This window comes from Phyllostomus hastatus, unplaced genomic scaffold (genome assembly GCF_019186645.2).
Source record: "Phyllostomus hastatus isolate PE091 unplaced genomic scaffold, TTU_PhHast_1.1 phas_contig_150, whole genome shotgun sequence".
Classification (NCBI taxonomy): Eukaryota; Metazoa; Chordata; class Mammalia; order Chiroptera; family Phyllostomidae; genus Phyllostomus; species Phyllostomus hastatus.
In genome coordinates this window covers 38,069,074-38,088,120 of record NW_025333611.1, presented here as the reverse complement: position 1 = coordinate 38,088,120, position 19,047 = coordinate 38,069,074, and the positions used below count along the sequence as shown (strand labels likewise).

The 19,047-nt window shown below is 46.0% G+C and overlaps 1 protein-coding gene across 1 annotated transcript in view; it reads left to right on the top strand.

Annotated features, from left to right (window-relative positions):
- FAF2 (Fas associated factor family member 2) overlaps positions 1-19,047 on the top strand; it is a 52,529-nt gene that overhangs the window by 21,050 nt on the left and 12,432 nt on the right. Inside the window, exons 2-7 of the mRNA XM_045822767.1 lie at positions 7,043-7,111; positions 11,571-11,705; positions 14,015-14,091; positions 16,853-16,991; positions 18,563-18,648; positions 18,746-18,837. Of these exons, the coding sequence (XP_045678723.1) occupies positions 7,043-7,111; positions 11,571-11,705; positions 14,015-14,091; positions 16,853-16,991; positions 18,563-18,648; positions 18,746-18,837 (598 nt within the window). The remainder of the gene's footprint in view (positions 1-7,042; positions 7,112-11,570; positions 11,706-14,014; positions 14,092-16,852; positions 16,992-18,562; positions 18,649-18,745; positions 18,838-19,047) is intronic.

Below are 19,047 nucleotides of genomic sequence, written 5' to 3'. Positions count from 1 at the left end.
TCCCTGTCCCAAGAGTCGACTGAGACATCCGGTTAAAGCATCATATCATTTGTCTGTGATGCCGTCCATGAACCGTACTCCAGCAAAGGAGACCAATAGTGAGTGGCCATGTGGTTTGACATTGTCTTGTCTCTAAGTTGGGAGAGGAGGAAAGGAGACCAAAGCTGGAGTAAGAGAAGGGCATGGAGACGTTCACACACTTCCTCCAGTCCTCCTCTGAGCATCTCACCCGTTCGAGATTGAATTGGGTTTGGGGTACTTTCTCCACTAAAGATGAGTACTGCCCAGTACTAATGCTGGCAGTTGCCCTTTGCATAAATTGCTGTAACTAAGGCAGTATTACCTAACTCCTTGGGAGAGCAGTTCATGGAAGGCGAGTTAGCTCTGAGGGGAGAGGAGAGGACAGGATGCATCATCTGGAGCAGGTGGTATTTCTCAGCAAGACCATACTGGACGCACCCACCTAAGCAGGAGGCTCACTGGGCTCAAGAGGCGACGGAAGGAGGCAGGTGCCGCAGTTAACCTTCGTACCTGGTGTTGCGGTTTTGTCTAGTGCCATCTCAGAGGACCTCAGTTCTGAAGAGCCAGCCAGGCGGGAGAGCTACGGATCAGCTAGCCTCCATCGAGCACTCACTGTGTGCGCCTGAATCGGTGTGGGCGCTCCCACAGAACTCCTTTTAAAGGTCGCAGTATGCTGAACTGGTAATGGGCATGCTGGCGTATCTCAGCATCATTGAGGAAAATGTAGTGCACATGAGCAGCATCATCCCTGACACAAAACAGGAATGAATGAGCAGTGATGAGAAGAACAGTGTTGAGAAACCAGAGAGTTAAACAAACACTGGTTACTGGTGTGAGGTAGGACAGACTCATTTATTCAGACATCTTTCTACTGTGTGCTGAGGCACTGCACTGGGTCCTGGGGATGGAGGGATAAATGGGCTCTCTCAGAAGAAATTTCCTTTTAGAAGAGACTGACGGCCTGTTGCCTCCCGGAGAAATGGATTTGGGAGGAGCTTGAAAATAGCAACTGGGGTACTGAACCGAACAGCTCCTTCTCTTGCCCGTTCTGCTGCTCTTCCCTCGTGCTGATAAGCCCAGTGTGTGATCTCTGAGGACAGTGGGCAGCAAAGCGAAGGCAGCATCTCCAGCCAGAGTGCAGTGTCCTTTCTGAACAGAGCAGCATGGCAAAGCTCCTCGGCACAGGGGACGAATATTGAAACACACATATCTTCTGACTCACATTGAAACCAGCCCTATCCAGTGTAAGTTGGAATAGTCTTTTGAAGTACATTTTGTCAATATGTATCAAGAACTTTAAAAATATGTATATTCCTTGGCCCATAATTTTAACTGAATCCTGAGGAGGATAATCCTAAATGCAGAGAAACTTTATGAACAGAAATGTTCATCAAAGTGGCATTTTAATATGGGAAAATCAGAAGCAGTTGTAACTTCATATATACACATTGTTTTAGCCAACTGGAATATATATAATCTATAAGCTTATAAAGACCAGTGCATAAAAGAGTACTTGATATACTAAGAATGCTTGAAGGCACGTATCCAGGAGAGAGGAGTCTCCCAGAGAAAATGAAGCTGCCCACACCTTGACTGTGTGATGGTGTGGAGAGGGGGGCTCCCAAGCCAGGACAAAACACCAGGGTCCAATGAAGATCAAAAAGCAGAGGTGAATGGAATCTTATGGTGCTTACAGTCTAGAAAGAAGAAGCAGAGCCTAATAATTAAAAAAAAAAAAAGAAAAGTTTGGAGCCCTGACCTGACCAGTGTTGCTCAGTGGGTTTGGCATCGTCCCGCAGACCTTTGCAAACTGACAGGTTGCGGGTTCCATTCCCGGTAGGGCACGTGCCTGGTAGGTCCCCAATGGGGGGCACGTGAGAGGCAACCAATCAATGTTTCTCTTCCTCTCCTTCTCCCTCTCTTCTCCTCTCTCTAAAAATATGTAAAATCTTTTTTAAAAAATCAAAGTTAAAAAAAGAATGTTGGAAAGAAGGTTGAATCAACAACCTAAATCCTTTTCTCAGACTTTCCTTGGAGTGCAGGGAGCTGGAAAGAAACACACTGAGGTGTGAACTAGTTGTACTGGGCTGTCCAGAAAGTCTGTCTGGTTCTTTCTGTGAAATAGAAAATACATTCTTCATTTTCACCAATGACATTATTGATTTGGGTATTTTGCATATGTTGGCTCTCTTCCCCATAGTATAGCATTAGTTGTTCTCAGTGTCTCGGTTTGATCGCTCCCTTCAGCTGGTCTACCCGACCGTGGGGCATCATCCAGTGAGAATCTCCAGCAGGAAACCTCCTTTGACACACTTGATCAGTCACAGCACCTTCTCCATACCCCACACAAATCATCTTTTGCATTTCAGTTGCATTTTCACCTTTCTTGAAATAAAGTATAATGTGTCAAAAATGTTGCTTATTTTCTTCCATTAGTATTAAAATAGCTGCACAAAAATCCCCCAATTTTGGTAAGTTGTTTTTAATGCACACTGATATGACAGCTGTCAGAGTACAATGTAACAAAGTCGTTTCTGGTGAAGTTGAAGCCAACCAAGCGCTGCCAGAGCAATCTGATGGGGGAAAAAAAAACCCATGAAATTTTTGGCCAACCCATAGTGTTTGAGATCACAAGGAAACCTCCCCCTTCTCTGGTCTTTCTCTAGTATTTAAACTTTCTTTACCTAATTTATACTAAGTTTTAAAAAAACACAAGAAAACCTGAGTAGCCAACCCTATCAGTGTTAAGGTACTGCTCTTTCGGATGTGAGGGCGATCATCAGGCTGCGACATCTGTCACCCCCCTGATCGCCAGGGTTGATTTGGCTGATCTGGCTGGCTAGGCAGGAGTCCCCTTCCTCCCTCACCAATCCATGTGCGTCCCTCCCAAAGCTGTGGGCTTGGTCGAAGAGGACGGCCTTCCCAAGTAGAGTAGAGGACCGGTCTTCAGTCAAGGGTATAGAGTAGCTGCACCCCCCGCTGGAACCTTCAAACAAGCTCTTGAGTACAGCTGTTTGAGATAGTGCCAGATGGGCCGCGTGCTTTTCATTTGACCATTTGGATGGATCACTGGCCATCCTGCTGGCCAGCACTGAGGTCCAGCCACCCATTCCCACCCAGTGCGTTCAGCATTATGACATAATAAATAAGACTACGCTTATCTCCCCTCCCCCTGATCTTTTACAATACTTTCCTTTACCAGAAATAAAGTTATTTCAATGGGTTTTCTCATTCCATTTGCTCAAGCCAATGAGTCCATCTTCATATTCCTCTTCCACCCCCGCGTACTTAAATTGCTGTCGGATCCTGTCGACTTTGCCTTCAGAGTACACCCCAGATCTATGCTGGTCATTCCCACCTCACTGCTACCGTCCTGTTCCCAACCTTCCCAACCGCATTCTCTTCCCCTTGCCCTTCTTAACAGTCTCCTTGCTGGTGTCTTGCTCTTTTTCATGCTAATTCCTCACAAAGGAACCAGACTGACTTTAAGATAAGAAAAGAAAAAAGAAAAGATCTCATGGTCATGATATCTGTCACAGCAGCAAGGATAAAAATAAAGTAAAAAAAGGTCAAATAAAATTGAGACTTGCGGGGTCCCCCCCCCAAAAAAATAAAAGCTCACGATGGTGTCACTTCTGTCCCCCAGGAGGAAATTTGCCTGGGCTGCACATTTGGAGAACTTGATCAAACCGTTTGGGGTGGGGGTCTGGACAGCGGCAGATTCCCTGCAGGTGCTTCTGCTCCTCACTCCAGGCTGAGGAACACTGGCCAGTGGGCGTTTTCTCCCTGCCCACTTCTCAGACCTTGTCGGGCAGTGTCCCAGACTTGTGTCTCAGAGGTAATTCCCCTCCCTTGTTGGATTTTTTCACTTTTTAAATAAACTCTTCATTTTAGAGTAGATTCAGATTTGCAGGACGGTTGCAGAAATAGTATGCAGACTTCCCACACACCCTACACTCAGTCTTCCCTGTTAACCCACTGCATGCTTAGTTTGGTGCGTTTGTTGCAGTTCATGAGCCAATATCGGCACGTTGATATTAACTGAAGTTTGTGCTTTGTTCAGATTTCCTTTGTGTTGTCTAGTGTCTTTTCTCTGTTCCGGGACACTGCGTCCCATTTAGTGGTCAGCCTCCTCAGGCTCCTTTGTTCTTGCCGGCCTGGACAGCTTTCAGGGGTGCCAGTCACTTGTTTCACAGAAGGCCCAGTGGTTGGGGTTTGTGCAGCATTTTTCCCATTGTTAGGCCAGGTGATAGCTTTGGGGAGGAGGACCACAGAGGTGAAGTGCTTTTACCTCTTGCTGAAGAAGGGCCCTGCCACCAACGTGATGTGCGCCTGTGGTGCTGACTTATCGCTTGGCTGAGCTAGTTCGTCAGGTCTCCGCACTGTCAAGGTGCACCAGTGTGGTCCACGGTGTTTCTTTGTACTCGGATTGTGGTTCACCACTGCCTTGTTCCTATGGGGGGGATCTGGCACTACAGGATTCTCCATGCTCATCTAGTGTGGTTCCTGCCCCAGCCCTAGAAGTGGCCACTTCTCCCCGGAGCCTGGGTCCTTGTTTTGGACAGTGGTATTAAAAACCAAGGTCTCAGCATTATGTGTGTTTGCTGCGGGTTCATGTTTTATAAACCCTTTCAGCTGACAGAGCAAGGACACACATGTGTGTTACTAAACTCACTAGTTCTGTATGTAACCATTTATATTAAGCTAAACATATGTTAATTGAGATGTCTCCAGCCCTAATCCATTACCATATGCATCATTCTGGCCTTCTCCCCTTGGTTACCTGTAGCTTCCCACAGTGAGAAAACTGGCTTACTTAATTGCTCAGTTCTGATTGATAGATAGATAGATGAGTGGCTTGCAGATTAACCCATGGGAAACAAACTCACAGCTAGAGAACAGTGCTTCTGTGCAGTTCCTTCGGCTTGTACTCTTGCAAATCCCACGTATTTCCCAAGTTACTTAGACCAGCAACTCCACCAGCAGCTTTAGTGAGGTTCCCACGTATATTTGTAATACAGTTAGGTTCTTTCGTGATGGTCTGCTTGGGATCATAGGAATTTCCTAATGATTCTTAAAATTTATAGACTTTAAGGTTCACTCAGCTGTAAAGGTCAGTGGATTTTAACAAAGGCATGGTGGTAATTATTCGTTCTTTTATCTAGAGTTTTTGCATTTTTGTCCTTCTGTCTCAGATACTTTTCCTGTGTATTTCCCAGTGTTTGGCCCTGTGTCTTTCATCAGCTTGGCCTCTGCTGAAATGTTTTCTCCTCGGAGAGGCCTTCCTTGAGCACCCAATTCAAAGGACTCCCTTAGCCTCAAACTGTGTTCACCTATTTGCTCCTGGGTGTGGTTTATTTGGTCAGTCTCTCTCCAGTAGGACACAAACTGAATGAAAGCAGGGACCAACGTCTGTATTCCAGAGCATTTGCCGACATGTTCCCAGTGCGTGTTTGGAACACTCCCCAGTGGCGACTGGAAGCAGGCTTGTTCAGCCGGGCTTCTAGCTCACCCTGATTCACGGCTTACACAAGGGTTTTGCTTTTAAATTTGGTTAAATATTTCAGTCTGTTGAAGATATGCAATTACTCTGGTCTCTCCTACAGTGTTTATAACCTTTAAAAAAAAAAAGTTTTCTTTTAGCCCTGGCTGGTGTGGTTCAGTGGATTCAGCACTTGTCTGTGAACCAAAAGGTCACTGGTTCGATTCCCAGTCTGGACACATGCCTGGGTTGTGGGTCAGGTCCCCAGTGGGGGGCGTGTGAGAGCAGCAGTTGGATATATCTCTCCCTTACTTTCTCCCTCCCTTCTCCCCTCTTTAAAAATAAATAAGTAAAAGTCTTTAAAAAAAAAAAAGAATGGTGGCTGTGGGAATGGAAATGTTGTACAGATGTACCACAGAAAAAGGTCAGAACTTGACCACTGCCGAAGTGTGGAGTTCAAGGGGTAGAACTCAAAGATGAAGCTGAGACCCCAGGTGTCGTCTTAGCCTGTGTATTTGGGGAGGTGGCTATGTGTTAACATAGTGATTTTAATGATACGCTTGAAGTACAGTTGGTGGGAACATTGAAAAGGCTATTGGAAAAGTGCTGCTAAACTTCAGAAGAGATGGTGGGTCCAGGAATTAAGTGAGGACTCGTCTGAGTAGAAAGGGTGGCTGAAGGCTAAGGATTAAATGAGATTGCTGGGGGCAGAGCCGGAAACCAAGGACACATCCTTCAGGAACTCGCTAGGTTGGCAGGGATGCGCGAAGAGCCAGAGAAGGAACTTGGGTTAGACACAAAGTGAAACCTGAGAACAGTCCAAGGAGAAGGGAGTGGAGAAAGTACTTATTGTAGGGAAACACCTAAACTACAGACTTTTTAATAAAAAGTTGTGTGCAGTTCATATTCTAAGCTAGGGGATATCCAACCTTTTGGCGTCTCTGGGCTGCACTAGAAAAAGAGTTGTCTTGGGCCACACATTAAATACACAAACACTAATGAAAACTGATGCGCAAAGAACAGGTTTTAAGTAAACTTGTGATTTTGTATTGGGCTGCATTCATAGCCCTCCTGGGCTGCATGTGGCCTCGGGTCAGACACCCCGAGGTCAGCGCAAGTTACTGAAAGTCACTCAATTTTTGCAGGAAACCGGCATTATTATATCATTATGTGTTATAAACAAAGTAGTTGTTTAGCATTGAAGAATATTTTGCTGGACCTGAAGAATATTTTGAAGAAATCTATAATTTTAAACATGAATTTGAGAGAATATTAATTTTAATCAGCCTTCTTCATTGACAGCCTTGAAGTTTTAAAAGACAAGGAATTTTCATGTCTTTGTCCTGTGGGACAACCTCCTCTGGAACTGGGTGGATGAATTCTGGACAGTGAGGCTGTGGCTGCACTTGACCAGCTGCCGCCTTCCACACTTCGCAGTGTCTTTTCCCAGGGGTCCTCATGAGTGCTCCTCGAGGGTGAAACACCTGCAGAGCACCGCTGGCTTCTCCCTGAGTGACCCTCTGTGTCTGTCCTTTCCAGGACCTGACGGGCATCGAGTCCATGGACCAGTGCCGCCGCGCCCTGGAGCAGCACAGCTGGAACATCGAGGTGAGGCGGGGCGCTTGGGCGTGCTTCTCTCTGGGTCTGGTGCGGTTCACGGACGTGTGTTTTCCACAGCAGGTGCGTCTTCTCCCAGTAGGTTCATTTTTCAGATTTACAGCTCTAAGTCTTTAAAAATGAAAACATGGGAAAGACGAAGGTTTATGATCAAAATTCATGTAATAAAATTACAGGAAAATGTAAGGACCAAATTCCTTAATATGGTGCCTCTCTCTTTTTTGTTTCCAAATGGCTCTTTAGGGAAACTTGTGCGCACACACATTCCATTCTAACCAGATACCTTAATGTAAACCCTTTTTTAAACATATTTTTTAGTGTTTTGGATTTTCTGGATAATTGTGTCATCTGAAACACAGCGACTTTTTTTCCAGTATATGGATCTTTTGTTTCTTTTATTTGAATGTTGACCAACTAGATATTCAGAGCAATGTCAGTCAGTAAGGACGATAGTGAACATCTCCCTTCACTGTAATGTCCGGTATGTTTCATTGATACTGCGATGGTGGTCATTTTGAGGTGGGATCCACAAGAGAGTAAGCGTCATGGAAGCAGAGGCCTCTGTTTCCGGTTTGCTAACCGGTGTACTCCCTGCGTCTGCATTAACCAACCCTAGTACTTCATAAGCTCTCAGTAAATATCTGTGGACTGTTCGTTCATTGGTGGCATACCAATAGTTTATATCAAGAGTGGATGTTGAATTTTAGCAAACATCCTTTGATCTCTATTGAAATTAATGTTTCAGTTATGGTATGTTGCTTGAATAGGGTGCTGGATTTGTGGAAATACAGACATTCCTAAGTGACATTGAGTTATTCAGCACCTGGTTTGAGCAGTTAAATTTTAGGCTCTGGCACCATATCAATGAATGAGACCGAGTCCCTACTCTTGTGGAACTGAACCCTAAATCGTTTGAGCTTGTAATAAATGCTGTGAATAAGACGAGTGTAGGACATACAACAGGATCTGGGGAGTTATTTTAAATAGGGTAGTCAATTACAGGATTTTGTGAGGAGGTCACATTTGAGCTGGTGCTTGAATGTGAAAATTTGGAGGGAAATAAGTTTCAGGCAGAGGGGATGATGTTGCTCTGTATGATACTTCGTGTTAGATTTTCATTTCAGGCATATGCGGGCTTTATAAAGTGACTTGTAGAACAAGTTGAGGTGTGTAAATAGCATAGATTTGGAAGAAAGCACTTGAACACTTGTTTCTGCCTTTTCTCTGCTACCTTTTTCATGTTTTCCCTCATCATTCATAATCTGTTTCCTACATCTTCTTGATAAACTTTCATAGAAAATGCTTTCTTTTCAGAGGTTTTCAAGGTTTTTGGCATAGACTGTATAACGTAGCATGTCTTTTACTTCCTGTTCTGTCATCCCCTCTTCTGTGTTTTTAATGTTTATTTTACTTTTTTAAAAAATGAGACTTGCTGGAGACTGGTTTATTTTTTGTTTACTTGTTTTTTTATGAAAAAAAAAACACTTTTATTTATCAGTTCCTTTTTTGCATTTTTACTTATTAAGAAAAATCTATAATATATTTTCATGCTTTTGTACGTTTATGTTCTTTTTTTTTAGCATCTTGATTTTTTTACAGCTTGGTTAATTACTCTCTTTCTTATGTTTAAGACTGAATTTTTCTTCTTAAAATACATTTTAAAAGTTTTGATTTTTGCCCTGGCTGGGTGGTGTGGTTGGTTGGCGCATCGTCCCGTACCAGAGGGTTGTGGGTACAATCCCTGGTCAGGGCACATATGGGAAGCAACCAGTCGATGTTGCTCGTGTCAATGTTTTGTTTTGTTCTGTTCTTAAGGGTTTATTTTTAGACAGAGGGGAAGGGTGAGAGAAAGAGAAGGGGGAAACATCAATGTGTGGTTGCCTCTCACATGCCCCCTACTGAGGAACTGGCCTGCAACCCAGGCATGTGCCCTGACTGGGAATTGAACCAGCAACCCTTTGGTTTGCAGGCTGGTGCTCAATCCACTGAGTCACACCAGCCAGGGCAAAATACAACTTTTCTTAGATACCTCTTGTACATGGAATCAGAGAATATCTGTCTTTTTGTGTCTGATTTATTTCATTTAGCATACTGTTTTCAAGATTTATCAAAAAACATAAGTAAAAGATTTATTTGTGTCTTAGTATGTATTAGTACTTCATATCTTTTTACTGCCAAGTAACATTCCCTTGTATGAATATATCTGTGTTCTTTTATCAGTGGATAGACATTTGATTGTTCCTGCTTTAGGCGATTATCAACAGTGTTGCAGTGAGCATCATATTGCAAGTTTCTGTGCTGGCATTTCGCTTCACGGAACCCTAGGCTTTCATTTCTCGTGGGTACATAGCTGGGTGTGGAATTGCCGAGTCATGGTAACTGTGTTTAAGCTTTTGAAGAACTGCCAGACCGTTTCTAAAGAGGCCACATTATTTTATATTCCTCACAGTAGCGCATGAGGATTCCAGTTTTTTCACATCCTCACCAATATTTTCATTTTTCTGATGGCTAACGATGTAGAGCATCTTTTCATGTTGCTTGTTGGTCATTTGTTTATTTTCCTTGTAGAAATGTCTGTTCAGGTCCTTTGCCCATTTTAAAATTGAGTTGTCTTTGATGATCAGTTGTGATAGTTCTTTATGTATTCTAGATACCAGAGTTATATCAGATTCATGATTTGTAAATATTTTCTCCCATTTTCTGGGTTATTTTTTACTGTCTTGATAGTGTCCTTTGATACACTAAAGTATTTGCTTTTGAGGTCCAGTTATTTTTTCCCCTCTGTTGGTTGTCTTTTTGGTGTGATATCTAAGAACACATTGCCAAATCAAAGGTCATAAAGATTTTCACCTAGATTTACTTTTAAGAGTTTAGTTTCTGCCCTTACATTTAGGTCTTTGATATATTTTGAGTTAATTTTTTATATATAGTCACACTTTGGTGCTCGTCAGCTTCAGAATTCATCAAACCCTGTACTTGTCACATTTTGACGAGAAAAGTATGTTCCAGCACTCAGTGCCCCTCTCTCGCTACGAAAGCAGGCCCATGTGCCAGTTCCACAGCAGCTCGAGAACAGCTTGGTGCTTGTTGGTTTTAGCAATCGTCATGAGCTCCAGAATAAATTAACCACGAGTACCAAGGTACCACTGTAGTGCCATTGAGGGCTTTGACTTGATTCTTTTTCGTGTGGATATGCATTTGTCCCAGTACCATTTATCAAAAGACTGTTTTTTCACCATTGGATTGTTCCTTAATATTCAAAGACATAAAAACTGTAGGGCTACTTGGAGTTAGCCACAATGTAAGTTTAAAGCCAAGGTTAGAGGGCACAGAAGTCCTACAAAATGACCACCCTCAGATGGCATCTGCAAGTTCAGGGAGCCCCCCCAGGCCCTCTCAGGGTTGGTGACCCACTAGAAGAGCTCACTGAAAGCTGTTACACTTACAGTTATGGCTCATTACAGGGAATGGATGTGGCTTAGAGTTGGCTAAAGAAAGAGACACGTGGCAGAACCTTGACTTCTAAACACAAAGTCTCTTGCTCCTCTCTCATGGCATGACACGTTACCCTCCTGGCACAAATGTGCGACAGTGTGCATTAAGTATTGGCAGCCACGGAAGCTCACCTCAGCTTCGGTGTGCGGAGTTTGCATTGGGGCGTGATTACATAGGCATTGCTGATTTGATTGGTTGCCTGTGTGATTGAACTCCATGTCCAGGTTGACTGATACTGCATATCCAAAGTCGCCACCCTAAGATTCAGTATCAAACTCACTCCCATCAGGTAGCACATAGATTATCTCCCAGAAGCCCAAAGCAAAGATCAGACTTTCCTTTGGTTTAGGCCAACGTTCTAGTGCACTGGAACAAGTGTTCCTTTTCAGGGGTAAAATTAAGAAGGGAGATTTTTTTATTATCATCTGACAGCCAGGAATTGTATTAGGATCTTTATGTATGGTTATCTCATTGAATTTTCAAATCAACCCTGAAAAATACCATTTTTTCATTTTGCACATGAGCAAATGGGCTCAGAAACCAGGTTGTGGAGCTGGGGTTTAGCCGAGTTTCCCTGCCCCAAAGCCAAGCCCTGCTCCAAATAGCACCAGGCAGTGCCTTTCCAGGCGCATCCCCAGGGGCACAGTCTGCATTGTGTTCTCTGGGCTGGCTCTCTGCAGGCGCCCCAGTGCAGCACACGTGTGCCAGCCACCTGTAGAACACATGCCGTCTGAATAGACACGGTGGGCGTGCCGCATCCATGGAGCACTCCTGTTGGGCCTGAATTCTGGAGCCAGGGCCACCCATTGCCTCCCTCCAAAGCAAGTTAAAGGCCCAAGAAGATGCCTTTCCCGTGTCCCCTGTTTTATAACACCGAGGCACAGTTGCCTCATCTCCTCGTCTTAGTGTATTTGAGCATCAACAGAATTCTTCCTACTCTTTTTTCCCTTCCCAGGCTGCTGTACAGGACAGACTGAATGAGCAAGAGGGCGTGCCCAGTGTTTTCAACCCCCCTCCATCTCGACCCCTGCAGGTGAACACCGCTGACCACAGGATCTACAGCTACGTCGTCTCAAGACCACAGCCAAGGGCAAGTTGTTTCGTAACGGAAACTTCCCCTTTTGTTCTTAAGTCCATTCACTTGGTTACGCTGATCTCGTGATGGAGCAGAAGAAATATTCAGAATGTATAGCTAGATCTGGTGCCTTAGTAGATTTATTGGGTTTATTATTTTCCTTGATTCTTCAATGAATTGATATAGTAACTACCCATTTTGGGGGGTGACATTCTTTGCCATTTATTTGAAGCGTTTTCTGCACCTTGTTTTGAGTACACAGCAGTTGTGTTTACATGTCTAAAAATGTTTGCTACATGCTTACTAGATCTCCACTTTTAAGTTAGAATGTTTACTAAGTTTTGTTGCCTTTTTTTTTTTTTTTTTTTTTTTACTTACTTTTAAGTTAATTCTAGGGAAATAGTTGGAATCTTTGTTGGGAGCCTTAGTCATGTCTTTGAAATTAGTCTTGAAGGGCTAGAAGCAAGGAAGTGGTGCCGTTAAACTCGACAAGCATTTAAGAGTGCTCCCAGTGTGCCTGGTGTTTGGCTGCTGGGGACCCAGAGATGTGTGCAGAGGGGGGACCTTCAAATTGTTCACAGTCTAATTAGGGAGGTCAGACGTACATACTGATGATGAGTTCCAGAGAACTTTTAGAAGTCCAAGAAAGCACTCACTTTAACTTTGCGACAGTGAGAATTTCCTTCATTGTGATACCTTTTTGTGGAGTAATTGACAGTGTTTTTAAATGGAGTCTCTAAGTAGTTGTTTGGGGGTATTCTGAAGTAGAATGGCAGATTGCTATCACGGTTGTATTTGCCCTATATGCCCAGGGTTTCCCGGTTTGTTTTCCGCTCGGCTCAGTGTCTGGAGTCCTGGGGGTCAGCCCCGAGGCTCCAGAGCTCCCTGCTGCGGACACTGGGAGGGGCCCAGGTTAACACAGTGTGATGTGTGAGAAAGGCTCTGTACACTGGACAGAGCTCTCTCCATGTATACTAGTTAATAGCAGTAGCAATAATCAATGTTGTTAAAACAATAATTAGCATTATTACTAAGATTAGCAGCTATATGGAGATTTAAAATTGCGGTTTGTTGGAGTCCACCCTGCATGGTCTCAGGAAGCTGTAACCCCCCCACGACTTAGGCTGAGTGAGAGACCTCTGGACCAGGAGACACTAAGGAGACAAACTTATTTCCCTGGCATGAACGCTGCCCGTTCTGTGCCTGGCCTCCAATGCTTGATCAGTTAGCCAATGACGGGTAAGATTTTCCACGGAGGGAATTGCCTAAGACAGGCATGATCATGTGGAGGCCTTAGGGAAGGACTTGGGGGGCTGTGGAAATGAAGGGGTGATCGACATCAACCCCTGCCCCCTCAGCTTTGTCAAAGCCTGAGTCCTTGTTCTTAGATGTGAGAAATCCAAGTCTCCTGGCTGCCTCTGTTTCCTCTGCCCAATTCAGGCCTGAGAAATAACGGGCGGTGCACTCCAGACCAGAGTCGGCGGACCCCCGGGGTAATCAGGCCTGGGACATAGACTATGCAAGATCCTGTGAGATCTGCTTGCTGGAGGATGCTATTGAATTAGAATATGAAGGCACAGGCAGGAAACAAAACTAGCCTTTTAGGTCCTGTAGCCTTTTTAAGTGATAAAACCCCAAAATCTCAGCCAAGAATCCCAGCGGGAGATCTACCAGCACCTTTGAAAGCTACCTATTCCTTTTGATCTTCCCTGCCAGATTGTAATCCACAAACTGTGTCTGTATTCTTAATAAAAGCCTACTCAGGCAGGGACTTGGGGCACTCTCCACTTGAGAGAGTGACCGTTTTGTCCCTATTTCTCCACAGGACTTGGTTGTCCCTGTGTATATTTTTCTCATGTCTCAACGAGCCATCCGCAACATTCCGTGGTCACTGCAGGCCGGTGGCCGCTACAGCTGGCTCGGTCACCATGGTTAATGTAATTTTCAATTGTATACAAATGTCCAAGGTAGCAATAGTGGTTATCTTCCTTGCTGTTTCTGTGTACCATATTTGCGTGTGTAAGCCTGAAAAAGGGAAGACTATGATTTGGGAGGAGAACTTGCAGTTGAGCTTGACCACTGATACAAGTAGCTGCAGGGAAAATGTTGAAGCAGATTTAATACGAAAATGTGATAAGAGAAAAAAAATGACAGTGTCAGATGAAATGAGAGCAAAGGCGGCGGGGCATTGGCCAGGAAGCGGGAACTGCGTTGCAGAGGGAGACGTTGAGGGAAGGACAGAACGGGGTGAAAAGTGGAACTGGCCATTTTGTAAGAAAATAGGGAATGAGTGAATCATATTTACCTTTGTTTTTCAATTTCAGGGGCTGCTCGGATGGGGTTATTACTTGATAATGCTTCCATTCCGGTTCACGTATTACACGATACTCGATATATTTAGGTATGTGCCTTCGTGCTTCTGTGGCGGCGGTGGCAGGGTAGGTGTGGAGCCGGAGCATACTGGAGCCAGGCCGAGTGCTCGTCCTCACCAGCCTTTTTATATAGCATGGACATGTTTTCAGTTATTCACACAAAACCACAAATGTAGTGAAATTAGATTGTTTTAAAGTAATCTTGCGTGTCATTTTCAAGAGTCAGTTTACCTACATTTTCTTATCCCCCCACCATGCTTGTCACCTCAGCATCCCCTAGTGAATCCTCATGCCCTTTGCTTTCTAACCACCATTGCCTGCGAGCTTCCCTTTCCTGGTAACTTCAACCCCAAACGGTCTTTAACTCCATCTTACTACTGATAATCCCAACAGAGTCTCCTGCTCTGAGATTATTCACTTTTCCCCAGATTTTTTCACAGACTTCACCTATCTAGACATTCCTGTACGGTTCCCTCTGTCCAGGTGACCCATAGGCTGCTGATGCTGGAGCCTTTCCTTATGTGTATCCTTGCTTCACACCTTCACCTTTCTTCCCACTTCCTTCATGTACCGTGTAGAAAGCTCAGCACTGGGAGCTACAGAGGGGTCAGATTATCCAGGGGTTCCAGATTGCTGACACATCAGGCTTGGGGTGTCTGGTCTAGAGCTGTAATAGATGATCCCTTTTCGGGGCACCTAAAATGTTTCTGGGCATCCAGGCCAAAAGACAGAGCTAAAATCTGTGGTCTGGGCCTTTCCCACAGGGCAGCCTGTGCCCCTCAGGTGTGGGAGGGTCTTTGCCTTGCTATAGGGAGCAGAGGCCTGAGGTGAGGGCCCAGCAGCTGCAGAAGCACAGGGATCAGATGGCCCCCTGTGCGTTGGCCACTGGGTGTCGCAGGAGCTGCTCGCTTAACGGCTTCTTACTTCAGCCAAGTCCTTACATGTCTGCAGTTAACCATTGGTCCTCTCTCCCTCCCTGTTTTATTTAAGAACGGACACATTAAAACCTTTAAAATTGTCATGAAGACTGAGCTGACATCTTTTTTTTTTTTTTTTTTTTATTAAGCTGATTGTCCTGAATTATGTAGGCCAGGGAATACATTGTAATGAGAAACAAAAAAGCAAAAAAGTTAGAGCCTTAACCATTCAAAATGAAACTTAAAGGCTGGTAAGATAATCTTTAAAATACCTAATTTCAGAGAAGGTATCAACCATTTATCTTCTAAAGGGTTTCTACCCACATACACAACTTTTTTAAAATTTATTTTATTTTATTTTTAGAGAGAAGGGAAGAGAGGGAGAGAAATATCAGTGTGTGGTTGCCCCTCGTGTGGCTCCCACTGGGGACCTGGCCTGCAACCCAGGCATGTGCCCTGACTGGGAATCGAACCAGCGACCCTTTGGTTCTCAGCCTACGCTCAATCCACTGAGCTACACCAGCCAGGGAACACACAGCTTCTTTTTTTAATTAGAGTTATTGGGGTGACATTGGTTAACTAGACTATGTAAGTTTCAAGTGTACCATTCTGTGATACATTATCTGTGTATTGCATTGTGTGCTCACCACCCAAAGTTTAGTCTCCTTTCCTCACCATTTATTTGACCTTATACTGCTTCTTGCATTGGCTTTTGTCTGGAATGTTTGTGCCAATCAGTTTGATTTGGTTAGTCAAGAGAAATTCCAGGTGAAGTTGAGTGCACCCAGGGAACTGGAGGGTGCAGGAGTCGGTATTGGCTCGAGATTTGGTAAGGCCCGTGTCGCAGTTCAGTCACCTCAAGTGTATGAGTGTTGTTTGTTCTCCTTGGGGAAAAGTATGCATGGCATGTGTTACTAATTTCAGTGCAGCTGCCTTCCAGGCACGTGTTCAGTGTCACACAGCACTGTGACGTACAGGCCTCTGCCCTGTTGCCTTCCCTGGAAGTCCGAAGGCTAGGTGGATGGTGCAGGTCAGACAGGACAAGATGCTCTTCAGAAACAGATGAGTAGCGCTGTCCTTAATTAATGTCATAGCAGCCGCCAGGCCCCAGGCCTGCCGGTGCTCTAGATCAGCTGTGTGGTTTCCTCCCCCATGCCACCAGCCATGGTGCCCCGAGCAGAATGTACTTGCCTTTTTGAAGAGCAAGTCGTGGTTGCAAGTGCAGTCTCAAGTTCCTGTCCATAATTGGAATAGCTTGGGTGTGTGCCCTAAAAATTCAAAATTCCAGGAGAATGGAGGGGGAGAGCCAAGTAGGAAAACCAAAAGAGACAGCTCTGTCCTGACCAGCACTGTCCAGCAGGACTTTCTCAATGGAGGAAACGTTCTGTCATTGCACCCCCCAGTGTGGCAGTCACAAACCACGAGTGGCTGCTGGGCACTTAATGTGACTTGCAGTGACTGACTTCTTCATTGTGCTGTATTTAATTAATTTAAATTCACGTAGCCCCATGTCTCCCATATTAGACAGTGCCATTCTAGAGACACGACTCGGCCTGGGATCTTTTTGGATACCGTGTCGGACCTTCCCAAGTCTGCTGGCCCTGAGTGTTTCTGCAGAAAGTGCTCAGGACTGCTGTAGGCCAGTGTTGAAACTGATAACCCTCGTAGTTCGCATTCTTCTTGAATAGGAGATGGAGCAACACTTGCCGCTGGGCAGCTCTCGAGCCGGGCTGTCCTCGCAGGTGTGATGGTCCGCCCCCAGACCGTCCACCTCCCCTTGCCGCCATGCCGGGACGGGAATCTCTGCAGACGGGCCCGCTCCGTGTGCACTACAGTAAGCCGATTCACGTGACATTTATTCCTTCCTCCCCAGGTTTGCTCTTCGTTTTATACGGCCTGACCCTCGCAGCCGGGTCACTGACCCCGTTGGGGACATTGTTTCATTTATGCACTCTTTTGAAGAGAAATATGGGAGGGCACACCCTGTCTTCTACCAGGGAACGTACAGCCAGGTCAGTGCCGAAAACGACGGAGATGCCTTTTGTTGACATGACTCTGTCCACACGGAGAGGGTGGCTCCACCCTGATCGCACCATTCTTGCCCGAGAAACCCTAAGAGTCTCTTCCCTGCCTGCAGAGGGGCCAGGTCCTTCAGCAGCGCCTGCCTTGGTGTAACGCCCTCCTTCTGAGATCTGTCCTGCATCCCTCGTTTCCCCGGGGCCTGGTGTGTCCGCCAAGTCGTTTCCTGAACACATCTTTCCTTTCCCTTCTGCCTTCGCTTTGGCCGCACCCTCCCCTGCAGTGCTGCCCTCCCTCTTCTGCTCATTGGAGTCTTGCCCGTTCTTCAGCCAGCTCACATTGCTCCCTCCTTTCCCCCTTTCCTAATTGTGCCCCACCCTGGCCTGCCTTGCAATTCACAACAGCAGTCTTCCCTTTTTTGCTCTCATAGTGTTGATTTGACTTTTGCAGTAATGTCCCATTCTTCTCTCTGCATCAGTCGTTTGTGTCAGTGTCTTCTCTCCTGCACCAGGCAGGAAGACCCTTGAAGGCAGAGCCTGCAGTCTCCTTTGACCCTCACAGCTGACTGAGGGCATTACGGGCCGTAGACCCAGGGCAGCGCGTTTCACTAGCCCGAGCCACCCATCCTTTCACCTGTTGTCTCAGGGTGAAAGCGAAGGGTTCTCTGGGTGTTGAGCACACCTCATTTGTTGGAGAAAACGCAGGAATAACGCTGAGGGCACAGGCCAGAGGGTGGTTGTATTCTGCAGCCACCAGGGTTCCTGACTCTGTCGAGAGAAAGAGAAAAGCGCTCACTCTCGCTTCCTGCTTTGATTCTCTCCCATCTGCTTTTTTCACGAGCACTCTCCCGGACGGGCTGCTCCCACCCCACTCAACAAGCATGAAGCACCTTCTCTGTGCCGGGCACTGTGCTCAGGGTCAGGGAAGCTGAATGGGATGGGCACCTCTCGTGCACTCTTGCTGTGATGCTGAGGGTAGACCACCATTGGTCATTCAGGAAGTCTTAATTGAGTGGAGTTGGGCTCAGGATTACACAAACGCACACACAGGGATCTTGGGCACTACAGCCTTGACTTTGGAGATCTTCCAAACCCCACACTCTTTAGAACACCTTTGGGTCCCACGGTCCCTTCGTCCTACTTGCTGTGTGGCCTGGGGTCATCTTTGCAGCACTTCTTTTCCTTTACCAGGCTGTCAAAGCTGTAAAGTAGCAAAACTCGTCCCTCCTTTTGCTCACGGTCAGTTGCTCCCATTTCCATCTTCCTTTACACTGGGAACAGCTGACTTCTGTGGTCTGTCGGGGACCTTTATTTGTCAGCCTGTCTGCTCTCAGCTGCCTGCGCGATTTAAACCCTAACAACACTAAACTGTTTTCGTTAAAGCGTGTTACTCTGGGCGTTGACAGGGAGGTGAGCCCCATGGGTATGCAGGTGGGATCCGAGTCATGTCTGGCTCACTGTTTCCTCATTTCTCCTTTGTTCCTAAATGTGCCCGTTAGGACCCTTAACCTAGTTAAACGCTCAGGGCCCAGTTGTCACAGTTAGTGGTCTCGTGTGTCCCGCAGGCACTTAACGACGCCAAGCGGGAGCTCCGCTTTCTCTTGGTTTACCTCCACGGGGACGACCACCAGGACTCCGACGGCTTCTGTCGGTGAGTGGGCCGCCTCGCTCAGTCTCTGTCCTGCCCTTGCCGGCCGGGGGTTCTGGGTCAGCAAGCCCTCCTCACGTCCTCTCCACCCCTCCCACAGCAACACCCTCTGTGCCCCGGAAGTGATATCCCTCATCAACACCAGGATGCTCTTCTGGGCGTGCTCCACGAACAAGCCCGAGGGATACAGGGGTAAGTGGCAGCTGTTCTTCCTCATTGTGGTGATTGGGGTGTCTTTGGAATAATCTGGAAAGACTTGCCAGTTACCGCATGATGGGTCCGTGGCAGACGCAGTGTTAGCTGCCATCTATGCATTGTCGTGTAGTCCTGAGCCACCCAGTGGTCCTGCCTCCACTCGGTGGCGTGGGAAACAGGCTCAGAGAGTTTAGGCCTGGTCCTGGA